Raw genomic sequence first — 18,861 nt, 5'->3', positions numbered from 1 at the left:
CCAATTGCAGGCACAGACAAACACGCATTCAGACTGATATCCACACCGAAAGACATACTCTTCAATGAATCTAACAGGCATGTTTTTGGAAGCAACAAGAGAAAACCCACGCAAGCACAGAACGAACATGCAAACTACACACAGGAAGGTCAGAGCTGAGATTTGAACCCTGAAACTCAGAAGTGTGAGCCATATACAGGTACAAATACATTAAAACACAAACACACTTTATGAGTGAATTAGGATCACACTGAAAACCAAAAGTACGCAAGTATTTTTTTTCCCTAATTTTGAAAAATATAATTTCCAATAAAAAACAAACAAACAAGAGAAACTTTTTGTCTTGAAAAACATGGCTTTATCCTCAATTTGCTCAAGGGCCACATTTGAAATGGTCAGATGCAACAAGTCATTTGAAGATGAAGTAGGTAAATAAATAAGTGCATTTAAAAGTTATTTTAGCAAAACTAAATTCACATTATATTTTGTTATTAATGAATGTATTGATAAACCTTTTCATTTGCAATAAATCAAATATTGAATTATATAAATCAATAATTTAAAATTTTTTTAGTTACCTTTGTTGCATAATGCGGACTCCATTTTGTGTAAGAAAATAAGAAGAATGGCCAAAAGTAGTCCTCAATTAGGATGTTTGAGGACATGACATCCCAAAAACCGAAATGTCACCTCATGGTGGTCTCTGTGAATGTTTCCTACCAAATGGCCAGTCTGTATTTCTTCTTCTTAGCTACATGTCCAAAACCCGCATTAAAGTTCACTTTTAGACAAAAAAACAAAGCAAAACAAATAAACACACGGACATGTTTCCAGTCTCATCCGGTTTTGCCCTCAGCTCTGCCCTCCTTTAATTGTTCTGATGAGACACCTGTTGAATGGTGCTTTCAGGTACCCTCCAACCATTACTGCGGCAACACAACCCAGAAGTGACTATTGGCGTCATTCATATCTTTCTATACTTTTTATACCTTAACAAACAATTTAAAAGGGACATATTATCATTAGTGACTTTTTAATGTTTGTCTGCAAATCTTTTGAGGCGTCTCTAAACATTTGATGTACTATAGACACTTCATTCCTACAAAAATACACACACACACACAAATATAGTTATATCTATACACATAAATAAATTAGGATTATTAATTAAATGTACACTAACTATCCATCCATTCATCCATTTTCTGAGCCGCTTCTCCTCACTAGGGTCGCGGGCGTGTTGGAGCCTATCCCAGTTGTCATCGGGCAGGAGGCGGGGTACACCCAGAACTGGTTGCCAACCAATGGCACTAACTACCAAAAGTAAAACCCTAAACTTTTGATTTACTTTATACTATAAAGGTTATACGTATATGTGTATTTATTTATGGCAGCTATACACTATAGTATTTACTGATAGGTCTGCACCTGTGTATAAAGTAGAATAATGTAGAATGCAGTGGTATTGAAATAGCATCCTTCATTTGAGGATAAAAGTCAAACAGACAGCACAAGAGTTTGGTAAAATATATACTTATTTATTTCTTCATACAAAGAAATATTATGAATGTTTAGTATTTAATTGTCTAGAAATGGCTGCTGCATTTTGCATGGTGTGTAAAATTCAAGCACCAAAAAAAATAAGTCTTTAGAATCTCCGCATCACACGTGTTGTTGTGGGTAAAACAAAGAAACAAAGTCAGGTTGAATAAAACTCAACCGTATAAAAACAATGCAGCCGCGAGCGCAGGGTAATTTTTTAATCTCATGTTTCGCATAATTGCGGCGGTCCCGGTTGAACCCTCCCCATTAAAAAACCTGAAAGTCTTTCTACGCAGAATGTCAGAACTGTAAATGCTTCTTCAAACATTGCACCAAGGAAACAAAATGTGAACCCACAAATTGGAATCGATAAAAAATTGCAACTAAACCAAGACAACAAGCAGTCGAAGGTGAGGAATTGTATAATTTTAAGAGGCACAACAACAAAGCATTTTTTTGCTACATTCAGGCCTCACGTATTATTACGTGACGTCTGCTAATGTACGATCTAACAAAAAGCGCAACGACAACCGCACGTTATCACCCTTCTTGCATATCAATGATTCAAGTAGAAAACAAACAAACAAAAAAAGCAAAAAGATATGGCGGTGGGATACGTTAAAAATGTTTTTGGCAGAAAGTAGAGCTCATTAGACGCGTGAGGGGTTTGTTAACAAGGCATAAAACATGTTGGTTGGCTAGCCTAGTTTAGCCTCCCCGATGCTCCATACAAGAATGGATGAACATGAATGACCATTTTCAGCGTTAAAAAAAAAAGGGCAGATGGAAATCAATTTGTCCGTTAGTAGCGACGTCCCATTAGCATAACGTCAAAAATGTATGAGAGACGGCTCGTTTGTTTGTGTAAGCAGCGTCAAGGTGAAGAAGAGTCCTACAAATGCAAATGTTGGATGTATTCTTTAAGCGCACATTGAGGATTAATTAGTCCAGTTAGTCCACGTGTTGACTTTTGGGAAGGTAGCGTTAGCTGCTAGCTAACTTTCAGGAATAAATGTGATAGTCGCAATACTAGCAATCGGGAACGGTAGCAGCGTTACTAGCGATACTATTGTGAGTAGTTACTAGCGATGACAACTCTAGAAGTGGTACTAGCAATACTAGCGTTAGTAGCATTACTAGCAATATTAGTAACACCAGTGCTAATAGTGATACTACCTTCGTGGCAATACTAATGATAGTAACTATAGTAGCGATGCTCGTGATTGTAATGATAGGAGCGGTACTAGCGATACTATCATTAGTGGTGATACTAGCAATTGTAATGATAGTAGTGATACCTATGCTAGTGCTGATGATGCCTATAGTAGCAATACTAACGATAGTAGTAACAGTGCCAATACTAGCACTACTAGCAATGCTTTGAGTCAGAATCCGGTAGCAGCAATATAGCAATTGTAGTGACAGTAGCAATAGCTGCTGCAATTGGCAGTCCTAACAAAAGTCAGAAAAGTAGCGATCGGAACAATAGCGCGATACTAGAGATACTAGCGATAGTAGAAAAACTACAGTTACTAGTAGCTGTAATATCATTAGTAGTGTTTCTAGCGGCGCTATCGTTAGTCGCACTACTAGCAATTGTAATGACAGCAGTAGTGTTAGTAGCGAGAGCAGCAAAACTAGTGTCATTGGTGATAACAACGCTAGTAGCGACACTACCAACACTAATACTGGAACAGATTTTAGTGGTAGTAGCGATTATAACGATGGTAAGGAAACCTCCGTGCGCTCTTTGTACCCGTAATCTGGCGCTTTTTACTCTGAGCTCTGCTTTCAATTCATCAATGATTACGTTTTTCTTAACTGGACCGCAGGACAACGCAGGCCGGAAACGCTTGCCAAACGGACACGAGGAATGTTCATTAAAAACAAACAAAACAAAGAAAACCACGTGAGCCTGATGTTAGGAAAAATAGGGTTAGGCAGCTTAGTGAATTAATTGCTTGGAAATAAAAATAAATTATTATAAAATAGATTTCTGTACATTTTACACACACACACACACACAAACACACACACACGCACGCGCACACACACACACACACACACACACACATATATATAGCAATATCTCCACATTTACCATTCAATTACAGGGATCTGACAATAATAATAGTAATAATAATAATAAAAAATACAGATAAAGAAGTCTTTCCCTCCCATCAATCCCAGCCAAAGTTGTGCGCTGTCATCTGGTAGAACTTCATGTTGAAGGGCCGGTAGAAGTCTCTGAGGCGGCGCACCACCTCGGGGCGGATGTCGGGATGGGTGCGCCCTTTGGTTTTGCCCAGGCAATGGGGCTTGCTGCTCCCCTCGGCCTTCTTGAGGCACGGGAAGCCCTTGGTCTGGTTGAAGTAGAAGTGTTTGTCGGTGATGATGCGCTTGAGGCCCAGGAAGTCCTGCACGCGGCCCAGCTCGCCGGCCGGGTCGCTGATGAGCCGCTCGCCGCTCACAAACAGGATCTGCTCCATGGGGAAGTACTGCAACCAGTTGTCCAGGTGCTTGGCGTAGATGCCGATCTGGATGGCGCTCCACGACGTGTCGATGAGGCCCGTAGTCCTGTTCTTGAAGGTGAGGCTCTCGAAGGACGGAATGTCCGGCTTCTTGGACAGCGTCTGCGTGTAGTCCGAGATGGCGCGGGTGACCGGGTCTCGCACAACCACAATCAGTTTTGTGCCTCGCGACATGGCCGAGATCCGGGCGGGTGCCTCTTTGGTCACAAAGTAGCTGGGGGTCTTCTCCATGGTGATCTGGCCCTCCAGGGTCTTGGGCATCAGATCCCTGCCAGGACGAGAGATGGGGGTTTAGAGACGTTGTGTCATGTAATCAAGTAGATGGACTGTATTTGTGATCAATGACTCACCAAGGCCCACTTAGCCTCATTGGAGGAGTCAAAAAGCAATTAGTTGTTAGGTTAAACCAATTAGCTTGGAGCATTAGCATGATCACTTACTCTCAAGACATCTCTCTTTGCAAAGACTGACTGAGGAATTTATAAATGAACCGGAACACAAAGAAATTTTGCTTAATGCGAAGGCTGGGGAGCTTCTACCACTACCTCTCCCTCTATCTAGCATTATTGTTCGGCTTTGGTGGAGGTCTGTGGTTCAATTTCTGGCTAGAGTAACATAATTTGAAAGGTTGACTAAAAAACAAAAAAAACAGGGAAAAAATGGCAGACCGATAACTGAGCCCCTACGGGGTGAAACCTCTGAGATAAAAGTTCAGTTAGCCTCATCACATTGCTTGCATTGGGACACCAAGACAAGAGAAAGTCCAATATTTCAGAACTAATTAACATTAAGGAAACTTTCAATAACAGCACACTTGTCCCAGATTGGTTGCATAATTTGTTCTTTGATTGAGTGGGAATCTATTGCGCGAAGATTCAGGAATTAGGTCCTTTAATACCAACCAAAACCAGAAAAATAATCCATCCATCCATTTTCTGAGCCGCTTCTCCTCACTAGGGTCGCGGGCGTGCTGGAGCCTATCCCAGCTGTCATCGGGCAGGAGGCGGGGTACACCCTGAACTGGTTGCCAGCCAATCGCAGGGCACATAGGAACAAACAACCATTCGCACTCACAGTCATGCCTACGGGCAATTTAGAGTCTCCAATTCATGCATGTTTTTGGGATGTGGGAGGAAACCGGAGTGCCCGGAGAAAACCCACGCAGGCACGGGGAGAACATGCAAACTCCACACAGGCGGGGCCGGGGATTGAACCCGGGTCCTCAGAACTGTGAGGCTGACGCTCTAACCAGTCGGCCACCGTGCCGCCAGAAAAATAATATAAAAACTAATTCTTACTTGAGACTAGCAAAATTCCAATATTTCAGAATTGACAAACATTTAGAGGAGATATCGTAATAGCAAACTCTTCTCGGTACAACTGCATATTTTGTCATTGATTGAGTAGGAATCCGATGAGTGGGGGCTTTGCTATTAAGTGTAATAACATTTCAGAAAACATATACCGTATTTTCACGACCATAAGGCGCACTTAAAAGTCTTAAGTTTTCTCCAAAATGTGCACCGAGTTCCAAAATCTATAAATGCTGTTGTGTGATGAGCGCTCCGCTTGACTGACTGGGAGCATTCCCTGCCGACACGCTGCTTATAGAGTGGAAAAGCGGACGTGGCTGAGGACAGCATGCGGACGTTAAAGGGGGAAGAGTGCGTGTGAAGGCGGCACGGTGGCCGACTGGTTAGAGCGTCAGCCTCACAGTTCTGGGGACCCGGGTTCAATCCCCGTCCCCACCTGTGTGGAGTTTGCATGTTCTCCCCGTGCCTGCGTGGGTTTTCTCCGGGCACTCCGGTTTCCTCCCACATCCCATAAAACATGCATTAATTGGAGACTCTAAATTGCCCGTAGGCATGACTGTGAGTGCGAATGGTTGTTTGTTTCTATGTGCCCTGCGATTGGCTGGCAACCAGTTCAGGGTGTACCCCGCCTCCTGCCCGATGACAGCTGGGATAGGCTCCAGCACGCCCGCGACCCTAGTGAGGAGAAGCGGCACAGAAAATGGATGGATGGATGGATGGGTGCGTGTGAAGGAGGATGCTAAAGGCACGCCCCCAGTAGGTATATAGGGCCGGTATGTGCATTGTGGAAAACAACATCGGTTTGGCTAAGGATCCCCGAAAATGATTGCGGTCAAGCCAGCCTCCACTCGTAAAGTAGTAATCAAGCCAGCCGCCCCTAATTTTGTTCATACTAGGCATTACGGTAATAAGTCGCCAACTCGCGGCGAAAGCCACCTTCAAAATAAAAGCTTCCCAATAATATGGACGTCAATGCTTTTCGGTTAAGGAATGTAACCAGCAAGATTAATTGGAATCTTGAGATGCATTAAAAATGTAGTTTATTAGTTTTCTGACTTTTATTTTTAAATACAATATCAGATCGTCATCAAACCTCTTTCAGTGGAGTCCTTGGTGGTCTGTCACACAGATCTGGACTTGTCTTGCGATACCAATGGGATTATGTTGGGGTGGCTTTGGCTCAGTAGGTAGAACAGGTTCGAATCCCTGCTACGACTGTCCGCATGTCGAAGTGTCCTTGGGCAAAACACTGAACCCTAACTTGCTCCCAGTGGGCCTGGCAGCGCCTCGCATGGTAGCAGTCGCCCATTGGTTTATGAATGTGTGTGTGAATGTGAGGCTTTGTAAAGCCCTTTGAGCACTGTGATGATGTAGATAAAGTGCTATATAAGTGCAGTCCATTTACTATTTATTTTTCCTAAGATATGAAATAAACTAAATTTTTTAATGTATCTCAAGATTCAAATTAACTTTGCTGGTTGCATTTCTTAACCGAAGAGCACTGACGTCCGTATTATTGGGAAGCTTTTATTTTGAAGGTGGCTTTCACCGCGAGTTGGCAACCTATTACCGTAATGCCTAGTATGAACAAAATTGGGGCGGCTGGCTTGACTGCTACTTTACGAGTGGAGGTTGGCTTGACCGCAGTCGAAAACGGCACCTATGAAGAGACGCCCTTACCAAGCACAGTTTTAACTGCAAGCTATCAGTTACGCGGATGAACATGGAAATCGAGCAGCCGCGAGAGAATTCAAGATCAACGAATCCATGGTTCGCAAGTGAAGTTGCAAGCGGCGTGGGAGTGATGGATGACAGATGGCGAACACAGCTTTACTAAAACTAGGAGGCAGCGCCGGGCGAGTCACGCCACAATTTGTGAATGGATTGTGGATGCTTGGGCTAACGTGTCTGCTTGCACTGTTATTTCGTAAAAGCCGGCATCATTTCTGAGGAGCCGCACGGCAACGAGACTGACTCCAACAATGACGAGAGGGAACCTGGCGTGTTTGATGGAGAACTTGCCCAGCTGTTCATTTCGGATACAGAAGATGAGGACTTTGATGGATTTGTGGGTGAGGATTGATCAAAAAAATAATGTGAGTACATTGTTAAATACGTCAATAAAGTACAACCGAACTCAGTTTTGCTCCCACTGCCTTTTTAAAAACATTGTTTAAGCGTGCATGCATGCTACCGTATGTTTTAAGATAGCATATGTTTTTCCATGCCTGCGCCCAATAATACGATGCGCCTTATGTATGTGTTAAATACAGAAATAGACCCCGTAACTGAGACTGCGCCTTTTAATGTGGTGCACCTTATGGTCGTGAAAATACGGTAAGCATAAAACAGCAAGAAGCACCAGAAACATTGAAACAAAATGCTTTCGTGGAGATATTTTTTTGAGATATTTGTTTTTCATCTTTGTGACTCACTGTTTTCTGGAGATGCTTGTGTTGTACCTTACAAAAATGTAAAAGCAAAAAAGTTTAATCAGACTTTCGGGTTAGCGATTATGCTGATCCGAGCGGCACGAATCCCTCAAAGCATTTGCGATCGCGGGAGCGTCAAACAAGAGGACGCTTGGATGGCGAACCAGTAAAAAAAGCGCCAAATTCCACAAGAAGAGGTCCCCCCACTGCTTAAAAAAAAAAAATAAATAAATCTTCACCTCTGACTTTTCTGTGTTGCCAGAAAAGGGGAGAAAAGAGAGCAGGCGGGGTTTGGCTCTTAGGGAAAACAATGCCCATTCTCCTCCCTTGTGATTTATGAGCTGATGCTCTTAAAAGATGCTGTCAGCGAGCTCTTGTGTTTCTTTACCGCCCTTTCAAAGCGGACCCATTGTGTATGGCGGCAAAAAGGTCCGAGGCACATACAAGAGGCGCTTATCGAGGGCCCGGAGAAGCCTTTCAAGGGGTGCGCTTCAATTGGAACATGCGAAAACATCCCGACGCCGAGAACATCTACATGGATGTGAAAGTGACGACGACTTCTCTTTTGAGAACTTTCTCCCAAAAAAAAAAAGACTCAAAGTCAAAAGGAGCGATAAGACACAAAGCAGAGGCTCTTGTCACATGACGCCATCAAATGGAGGTCGGCCGCCACCACCCTTGCACCTCCCCCCGCTACCACCCACCAGGTCCCGGCTGAGATAAACAGACAGGAAGTGGGTTATTTCTGTCTGATGTGTCCGTCTTCCTCCTGTCGCGTTTGATTGGACGATAATGGGCCACCGCAGGCTGGCTTGTGTTTGATACAAAAGCTTGTCGCTTGGGTTTGGATGCTGAATGCATTTGAATGTCAAATCGTGGTGGGTTTGTTGCATTTGAATGCAAGCAAATAAGCGGATGGGTTATTGTAGCCTCGAAAAGGCAGGATGATACTTTGTCTTCTTTTTGTCTCTTGCCGATACCGCGCTTGAATTCAAATGAAAACGATGAGCACTCGTGCCCACAAGCGCCATCAACACTTGAGTGGGATCAAAAAGCCTCTCGACTGAGACACTTGAGCAGCACTATACATTCCTCTTGCGTTCCATTACCGCTTTCTGACCTTGCAGAAAAAGTCCACTTCTTCGGAACAGATAACATTTTGGGCAAAGTTAGGTAACAGCACCCTTCTTTGACAGAAGCTACATATTTTGTCCTTTAATTGAGTCAGAATCCGTTGAACGAGGGCTGTGCTAATAAGTGCGGTGAAACTTTTCCTTCACTACCCTTTTTATAACCACAGTATGGAAACTGGAGGTACTGCACCTGAATTCACACAATTTAATGGGCGATCGACCACTCAAGGGGAAACAGCCTCGCGCCCACAAGGACCATCAACACTTGAGTGGGATCCAAAAGCCACTCGAGCACCACTCCACATTCATTCCCGCCTCCATTGATCCCAGAGATTTCCCGGCAGGCTCCATAGGTCCGACGGCAAAGTGACATCTCTCAAGAGGGGAAGGAGGAAACGAGCACTGAAAGGCTCCCTTTCTTCTTGAGAGCCTCTCATCCTCATCCAGATCCTTCACATGAACATCAAGTGGGAGACAGAAAGCTCTTTTTTTGTTTTGTTTTTTGTTAAAGGAGCCAATAAGGACCTTAAACGCCACTTGATTGTTCACATCAAACATGTACATGTGCAAATGTTCGAAAGGGGACACTCGATGTGCTTTTAGACGCAGGCGTTCGTACGAGGAAGCTTTATTGTGCGTATTCATCATCGGAACGTTGCCACTGAGGGCTTCTGCTGTATATTTTATAAAGTGGCACTTAAGCACAAACAGAAGCCAGACGTGGAATAAAAGTCTGCGCCGACATGGAGTTTAACCGCGGAGTGCGGCGTCGCTCGTAAATCCAAAGCGCAAGAGACGACACGCTTTGGAGTCACGCCCGTTTGCTTAGCTACAAATGTCAATTCCCTCATAAATGGCGTTTGAAACGAAATGCCACAGAAAGAGGACGTATATTGTTATCCCTTGATATTATCCAAACGTTAGCATTATAGGGATGACATCGGATCACGTCACCATTTTTCTTGTCTGGTGGAAAAAAATTACATTTTTTAAACGCTAAAAGTTGAGACCAAGTGAAGAAATATCACACTTCTCCCAGAAGGGTATATCTAAGGAAATATGTTGTCCTTTGACCGAGTTCAAATCTGTGGAGGGAGGGCTCTGCTATTGAGTGCGATAAAAGCAACTGAAACAATAAAAAAAAATACATAAACATTTTATTTTTTTTTTTACTCCAGTCTAGAGAAAGCCCAATAGTGTTTTTTCATGATACTAGCCATCGCTTGGCCAATTTTTTGTCTTGCCCCCCCCCCCGCCCCCACCCACGGCTAGATGGCGGCAACAAACCTCGCAACATCCAGCCGCTATCAAGTTGCACTGGTTTCCTTACAGTGGAAGGACAATACCAGTTGATGGCAGGAAAGCCCCATTAAACTGGTTTGCTAATAAACGAATGTGGAGGGACAATACATTAGGTACAGTCATGTTTTGTGCTCCTATTTCTCGTGTTTGTAAATTATGTGGCGGGCAAATGCTATTACTGTGTTTTAATACAGTACAATACTATTCAGTACAATTTTTCTCTGAAAAAAAAAACCGGCACTAATAAATTTCGGGAGTGGTTTTTTTTTGCGGGTTGGAATGGATTAACTGCATTTCCATTTATTACAACGGGGAACGGTAATTTAGAATTCAAGTGTTTTTAGACAAGCGTGGTCAGGTAACTAGTTAAAATCGTATCTAGAGGCACCACTCTAGTTGAGAATTGACAGATGCTTAGGAAAAATACAGTACAGCACCCAGACACTTCACCCGGATCAATTGCCTATTTTGTTCTATGACCAAATTGAAATCCGTTGCGCGAGGGGTCTGCTATTAAGTGCGATACAACTAAACGGCTCATGCAGAAGCTTCTCAACAAGAACTTATACAAGGAGTCGTGGTTTCTCCTTTAAGGCGACACACGGTCTCTGCCAAACTGCTGATCTCGTTGATAAATGCAGCTTCGAAACGGTCGCACTGTGTCACAGCAGCCTGGGAACGCACTGACCCTCCGCACCAACCCAAACCCGAGCCGACCCCGACCGCTGCAACCCGTCCCATCCATCATTAGGCAGTTGAAGGAGCAAAAAACTACAAAAAGAGGCGCTTCGAGTCCACACCGTGTCTTCGAGGCGACATCAGAAAGTAGTTAAGACATAAATAGAGAGCACACATGATTGTGGTTGGGGTTGCAGTCGACTTGTGACAAGCTCAAATGATTCAATTCCATAAGTAGCCATCATGTGTCCACTGAAAGCAGACGGCAGGAGTGCCTGTAGCTTGTAACCGCGGCGGCCCAGAATTATCCAGTGCTAACGAGACTGCGGTCAACCTCGTAGCGGTCGGTCGCTTACTTTTGGAAGGTTTGCTTTTGTTTTGGTTTTGACAAGATGAAAGTCTTTGGCGATCGTACCAGAAAGGTAACAGAGGTGGAACAGCGCCGTTGTGTAATGTAATTGAGCAATGCAAATGACACAAACAAAGTCAACCTCATATTTTTTGTTTTGCCTTTTACCGCGCCCCCCTCCCCCAAAAAAAGAAATTCTCAAAATTCTTCATCCAACACCCCACAATGACAAAATTAATTTGATTTTAGAAACAACTGGCCACCCTCCACAAGTTCTGATACTGCAAGGTAGTATCAGAAGCAATACTGGACCTGTGTGTAATGGGATTCTGCAATGCACAAGACACAGAATGTGGGGGACGAGCTATAAATGGCAAGTTTCTGCCTTTGGATGTAGTATTCTACAAATGTTTCTAGACATAACTGAGAAGCGACAGTATTCTGCAATCCACACAAAATGGGTAACAAAGTCCACCTGGCTATTGTCTGCCTTCGGAGGTAGGAATATGTGCTTGTGTATCAGAAGTTTCCACTGCACAAGGCACGGAAAGACGAAGGACAAAGTCAACGCCCCAATTTTCTAACTTCCGAGGTAGTATTCTAGGGGGACAGTGCCTTTGTGTAATTCTATTCTGCAATACTGCAACGGCAGTATGCAGTCCAACACATGTGACACTCACTTCTCCTGCCTTGTTATGCTAAAAAAGTAAAAAATAAAAAAATTAAAAAAATCTAATTTACCACCTGTTCCTGTCAGACAAGTATTTTACACTTCATCGAATTATTTGACTGCAGGATACAGTGTTGCTGTGTGAATTTTGCAGGGTCTCTGCGTGAAAGAGGATACTGACCGTCAGCTTGGGAAGGTTTAACAAGGCGTTAGCTCTCGGCGGATGCGACAAAACCAGCGAGCTGTGGAGAAGGGCTGCAGGTGAAGACTCAGCTTGTGGGTGTGCTGCGTGTGTGTGTGAGTGTGTTTGTGTGCGTGTGCGTGTGTGTGTGTTCCCTGACAATGGACATGCACCATGAGACATGAGATGCCTTGATCTTGATGCAGTGAAGATGAATAAAAGATGAAAAAGCACATGCCACCTCAACCCCCCTACACACACACACACACACACACACAAACAGGATGTATGTGGAGGATAAGTGTTGGCAGGGCTGCTTTGTTTTGCATCACCCATAACTGGTAGTGAAGACAGGTGAGCAACAATAGGTTTTTCCGTCAACTTGTGGTTTCACTTTTGGGTTTCGGGTTTCTAGACCCTAAAGTGGCCATCAGTTGGTTCAGATACAGGTGAGCTGCTGCTGGCGTTAACTCAGTTGTCCTTTCGTACAGCGGTGTGCACGTACTTGAGGGAATGCACGTGGAGGGCTTCTAATGAGCTTTGCGCTTTTACTTCCAGGCTAATGGAAAACTCAGGAGACCCCCCACCCATCCGGCAGCCTAATGGCCACCTATGGGATTTTATACCTGGGACAAGAAGTGCAACTTCACAGGTTTACTGTCATCACTTTCCCCTCTTCCTCTTCTTTGGAGGAGGAGACCAAAACGTTGTCAATGCGTGGCAATAATGATTAACGTGCATGTTATTATTAATATTAGCGCAGCCTCTGGGAAAAGCAGCAATATAACGCGCTATCGTGTGTTTATTTAGCAGCGGCAAATGGCAGTTTACTACAGGGCGGTGTTTGGGGGAAGACGAGGGGGTGTTGTGCACTGGCGTCTGAATTATCACCTCATTAAAAATGAGACTAATTTGCTATGGACACACAGGGAGGGTTTGTGTTTTTATTGTTGATTGTGTTAACAAAACACTAGTGTGTGCGTGTGTGTGTTTGTGTGTGAGGCGGCCATATTGTCCCTATCGGTGTGGGATGGGGGGGCTTGAGGAGGGGTCCCCTGCTTTCACAATTAACCACTTGTAATGGCAGCTTAGGCAGCAAGTGTGTGTGTGTGTGTGTGGGGGGGGGGGGGGGGGGGGGGGCTACATGCTGACCAAAGGGGAGGTTTAGGGGGCACACTTGTGGTCAGCGAGGCCTGCAGGGAGCACCACCCCCACATTGGATGGGTCAAGCGTGACACACAGAGCTGGAGGACTGTGAATGAGTGGGTCCACACTTTGGGGGAACAGGGCGTGCGTGTGTGTAGGGGGATGGGGCATGACCTGTGGAACAATTCAACATAAATGCCACTCGTTTGGAAACTAAAAATGACCGGTACAGAGACCCGTTCGTCCGAGTAGAGGGCCTGCTGTTAGTGATTCCGGACGTTCTGGAATTAGGATGCGAACGGAAGGCCCTCATGATGGGATTTATCAAGCGGTTAAACCACTTCCCAATTACAAAGGCCAATTACAGTGCGTTGTATGTGTGTAGGGAGTGTGGAAATATGGCCTTAAGCCAATGTGGCGATAGCTGCATCCACCACGGAAACACTGTGACATCTGTCCAGTTGAAGATTTGAAAGTATAACTCTGGATGTGACGTGTGTTTTGGCACTTGGGCCACATTGCTGTATGGAAATATGGCCGAAAGTCAATAAGGCAATAACAACCTCTGTTACGGAATCAGTATGACATCATTGGTCCAGTTAAAAATGTTTAAGTTCAAATCCAGATGAGTCTTGTGTCTGAGTAAGAGTTGGACGAATTAGTCGACTTTACCACTCCGCATTGATGTTTAACGCTTGAAGTCGACTAATTGCTCATCAGGTTTTTGACATATCTCATCTTACAAATGCCCAAGTGACGGAGTTTTGACTTGTCTGTTGTCTTGTATTTTCACTCATTTATTTCTATTTATTTCAACGCCTGTTCGTTGAAATATGTCTTTGCATGAAACCGGTAAAAGGTTGGCGACTTCTGTTACTGTGCTGAAAGACTATCAATGACACCATCAATTAATCGACTTCGACTCGACTTTCATCGCAATAAGGTCGACGACAAAAAAATCATTAGTCACTCAAAAACTAGTGTGTAGGCAGTATGACTGCATGGCGGTACTGAGGTATGGCCATAAGGCAATATGCCGATAGCTGCATTCACCCCAGAAACAGTGTGACATCATCATCTCTTTGAAGGTTTGGAAGTGTAAATCCTAATGTTTCTTGTGCATTAAGCCGAGATGGCAGGATGACGCTATACATAGCTATAGTGTGACATATAAAGTCAAGTTGAAGGTTTGGAAAGTGTAAACCCAGACACGGGACGTGTGTTTAGGCCGCATGGCCGTAAGGCAATAATGTGGCAAGACAGTTATGGCAATTCACTACGCAAACAGTATGACAGTCCATTTGGTGGTTTGGAAAAGTAAATCCAGATTTGTTTTGTCTGTGTAGGTGCCATGATGGTATGGCAGTATTGCGGTATGGCAACAAAGCAATATTGCTTAGCTATAGAGGCTCCCTGTCGCCATATCAACCATATTACGTACAGTGTTCAGATGGTCAACAGATAGCAGTGTGACCCTCCACATCCTCCAATTGGGCCGGAACAGTCAATCGCCGCAGAGCATTCCGACTCAGGTTCCGCACCAACGACGATGCAAACCTCCAATGTTGGCAAAACGGCGCCACAGGAGGAAGCGCGACGGTTTGAGACTCTGCAAAAAGTAAAAACAAAGGAGCAGGTGGCCTCTTTTTTTTGAGGGGGTGGGGGGTCACGGGCTACAGACATTGGATGGGGGTCACCTGCCAGGAAACTCAAGCGCACCCCGCAGAGGGTGAATAAAAGAAGCAAGCAGCCATGCAGGACTGTCCCGGATGCGTCACGGGAAGAGAGGAGGGTGGACTCTGGGTTTCAAAAGTTCAAAAGCTCAAGATCATCATCATCTTTTTAGCCAGCACCTCTAAATAAATATAGAGATTGAGTGATTGATTTAGTTCATATTTCTTTTGACACTATTGAGCTGCGTTTTTCTTGATGGAGTACAAAAAACAAAAAAACAAAACACTCTTGTGTTGCAATAAGGTGGTCGAAATATTAGGAACAGCTCCCAGTGTGAGCCATTTAGTTATTAAACTGCAGAAAGTAACAGGCATTTGGGGGGTGGGAGGCCTTTATTTGTACAAACTGACTTTTACAATAATATAAAATTTATTTTTAGCATTTTGTTTAAAAAATACAAATATAAAATATACTAATATTTTTGCTCCAATGCTTGATTTCTTATCGTTTCTCTTCAGACTAATTGGTCGATTTTGTGGAATAAATCCACTTTCGTGTTGAATTCAGCACGGGGTGTTAAATTACTCAACTGCAGATGGTACCAGGTGTTTATTTATTTGTATAAATTGACTTTTTGCAAAAAATTAAATCCTTTTCCCAACAAACGAAGACACGTCAATCAAATATGAAACACGACTCCTGCTATACCATACTATTATTCTAATTATTATTTGTATTATATTATTACTATTGCTTTATTTCTTATCATTTCTTTCAACACTACTGGGTTGCACTTGTCCAGCTACACTCCTCACGATTAAAAATATACATATAAAATACAACTATGACAATACTATTATAGTATTGGGGACGGGGGCGACGGGGGGTACAGGGGGGACGTGTGCTCTTTGCTGGATGCTAGCATGTTAACGTTAGCCAGACACACACGCCAGACTGGCCAACAGGTGCAAAGAGAAAATGGAAACACAGAGGATAAATGCGCCTCGGTTCGCACGCAGTCCATCATGCTCTTTTTTTATGCGAGGGGAGGCCTTCGCGCATGACCTCCTTGGCAGAGGGAGAATGTGTTACGGGAAAACACTTGAATGTTTGGTCTTTTTTGCGTATGAATAAAAGCAGTTAAAAAGTGCAGTGGAAATACTAGCAACACCTACTGATCGCTGTGAGGACACACTATTCCAACTTTTGTTTTTTCCCCCCATAACAAAAGACAACAGAGATTCGTCCCTTTTCTATACCGCTTACCCTTATTAGGGTCAGGGGTGAGCCGGAGCCTTCCCAGTTGATTTGGATAAGAGGTGGGGGTACACATTGAAGTGGTCTCCCACTAGTTAGTGGGCACAAAAAAAAAAACAACATTCACACCTATATGGACAATATAGAGTCTTAAAATGAACCTAACATGCAAACTCTACACAGAAAAGCCATAGCTGGGATTAGAACCACAAACCTCTGTGAGGCAGACGTGCTAAACGCTAGCATACCATGCTGCATATGTATGATGTAATAAATACATTTGATTTATTATATTGTCGTACACTAGGACAATGACACACACACACACACACACACGCACACACTTTAAATCTTAATTAAAAACTAATGCAACATCTGTGGAATGTCTTTTTTATAATATAGTGGAAATTAAAATAAAAAACTACTCAAAAGGAAAGCCAGAAAAACTCAAATTTGAGTTAAGATAAAAGTACAAAACGCACTCCAATCTGTCAAAGTCACAAATTATTGTTATTTTTTTACTTTAAATGTTCATTCCGATCAATTTCGTCAAAGTACAGTATTTACTTTTAAGATTATGTTCCTAGACATAAAAAAAAAAACGTTTAGTTTATACATTATCATACGAAATAACATGACTAAAAAAGCAGATATGATCTTATCTTAAAATACAAGGAATAAAAAATATTTTGGGGGATTAATCGACCAAGCATGTTAAAAAAAATGTTTGTCGAGTAAACAACAAGGACATTGTTATGAATTATTTGCGACTCTCATTGTGCACTCCTGGCTTTGTCATTCAGATGACCCCCCCCACCCGTCAAGCACATTGACACATTTGTGGCCTATCACCAGAACATTTGTAACAATTTAAAATGTTCAATGTAAACCGTGCCAAAACAAAGCTGCAGAGCAATACATGTCCAAGTATTTAGAAGAAAAAGCCACAAGAGCTGCAGTGTTGCACGGCGTCCAACAGAGATCAGTGCACGCTGCACATTTGAACGACAATATTCGGAGTCAGCACACACACAAAAATACTCCATTCGGTGCCAAAAGCTTCTTTTTGCATTCAAGGCGAGGGCCAATAAATTCATTTTAAATCGTAAAATACACAAAGTCGTAATTAGTAGGGTGTAGACTAAGGTGCGGAATATCAGGGAAATTGATACAAATTGCTATAAAAATGATGCAAAACCTGCAAAAGTGCATGGCAACCGGTGTCGAAATGCTTACTTTTACATTTGAGTCTCAATAAATTAATGCTAAATAGTAAAAACAAAGTTGCAGTTAATAGGAGGAGGATTATGGTGTGGAATATCATCGTAGAAATGTATCAAAATTTTTACAAAATGATGCAAAAACTGGGCAAAAGTGTATTCCAGTTTGTGCCAAAGTGATTCTTATTGCATTAAAATATTAATAAATTCATGTTAAACAGTATAAACATGAAGTTAGGTGTGGACTAGGGTTGGGAATATCAGAGAAATTGATTTTTAAATTTTTTTTTTAAATGCTATGAAATGAGTTGTGCAAAGTGTCAAATCTGAGTAATATGGGGCCTGGGGGTGTGTGCGGGTCTTACCTGTACCACTCCAGGCCGTTGTCGTAGTTGCGGTCGAAGAAGTGCGGCTCGGCCCCCACGGCCCTGATGTCCGGGTGCACCCGCAGGAACTCGAGCAGCGCCCGGGTGCCTCCCTTCTTCACCCCGATGATGATTGCCTGCGGCAGCTTCTTGCTCCCGGCGCCGTTGGAGAAGCTCGACATGGCGCTGGGCTCCGGGGCGTCGCTGAGGAGCAAGTCCCGGGACGCGCCGCCGCGGGCGGCCGCCGGCTCCTCGTAGTAGTCCACGTCCTCCCACCGAAGCCGGGAGAGCAGGTCGGCGCGCTCGGCCCCGTCCCGGTCACGGTCGCGGTCGCGGTCTCGGTCCCGGGGCGAGTCGAGCAGCACTCCCGTGGAGCAAGGACCGACGCAGGAGTAGAGCACGAACATCCAGATGAAGAGCATGATGCTGAGAAGGAGCGCCTTCTTCTTGACGGCGCCCGGGAAACGGCAACACGGGCTGGGACGCGGCGGGCTATATTCCATAAGCCTCCCCGGTCACAGGCACGTCCCAGCGGGGCATGTCGCCTCCCGTCACTCCGGTAATCCTCCTCGACGAACCGCGCTCATGGCTCACCTGGAAACGACTCAAACTCGGCGAAGACAGTGTCAAGCGAATGATTGAGAAGAATTTATCCGACGGTGGGGGCTCATTGAGCAGGTCATTAATCACCTTTTTCAAGGCTAAACCAAAAGTGTAAAAGTTAGCGACTTGGAGGCGCTCCTCGATGCCGACGCAGGTTCACCTCACGTCGGAGTCCGCACACTCGGAGGGCAGAGCTTTATAAAGGAGCGTGGCATATGATTGGCGGCGGCGCTGGCCAATCACGGCTCGCGCGCAGAATGCATACGCGCGCTTTTGTTTATGGAAGCGAGCCAATGAGGAAAGAGGGGGCGTGGCTGCAAGCGTGGGCTAGACAAGTACGGTCAAGAGCCGAAGGGAGACTTTAGGAGAGCTTGGAAAATATCTTAAACATATCGGTTTATTTATGAATGACAATTAAAAGTTTTGGTTGACAAACTCGCAACGCACATAAAAAGGTTGCAACGA

At 44.1% G+C, this 18,861-nt stretch overlaps 1 protein-coding gene across 1 annotated transcript; it reads right to left on the bottom strand.

Moving 5' to 3' along the window:
* Nucleotides 1-1,517: 1,517 nt before the first annotated feature.
* On the bottom strand, nt 1,518-18,861 carry hs3st3b1b (heparan sulfate (glucosamine) 3-O-sulfotransferase 3B1b). The gene is made up of 2 exons (XM_061755970.1): nt 17,794-18,861; nt 1,518-4,341 (listed from the first exon to the last, which is right to left on the bottom strand). The coding sequence occupies exons 1-2, from the start codon at nt 18,294-18,296 to the stop codon at nt 3,723-3,725; spliced, it is 1,122 nt and encodes a 373-aa protein (XP_061611954.1). The 5' UTR covers nt 18,297-18,861; the 3' UTR covers nt 1,518-3,722.

This window comes from Phyllopteryx taeniolatus, chromosome 19 (genome assembly GCF_024500385.1).
Source record: "Phyllopteryx taeniolatus isolate TA_2022b chromosome 19, UOR_Ptae_1.2, whole genome shotgun sequence".
Lineage (NCBI taxonomy): Eukaryota > Metazoa > Chordata > Actinopteri > Syngnathiformes > Syngnathidae > Phyllopteryx > Phyllopteryx taeniolatus.
Note: the sequence above shows the minus strand (reverse complement) of the source record. Positions and strands in the feature narration are given on the sequence as shown.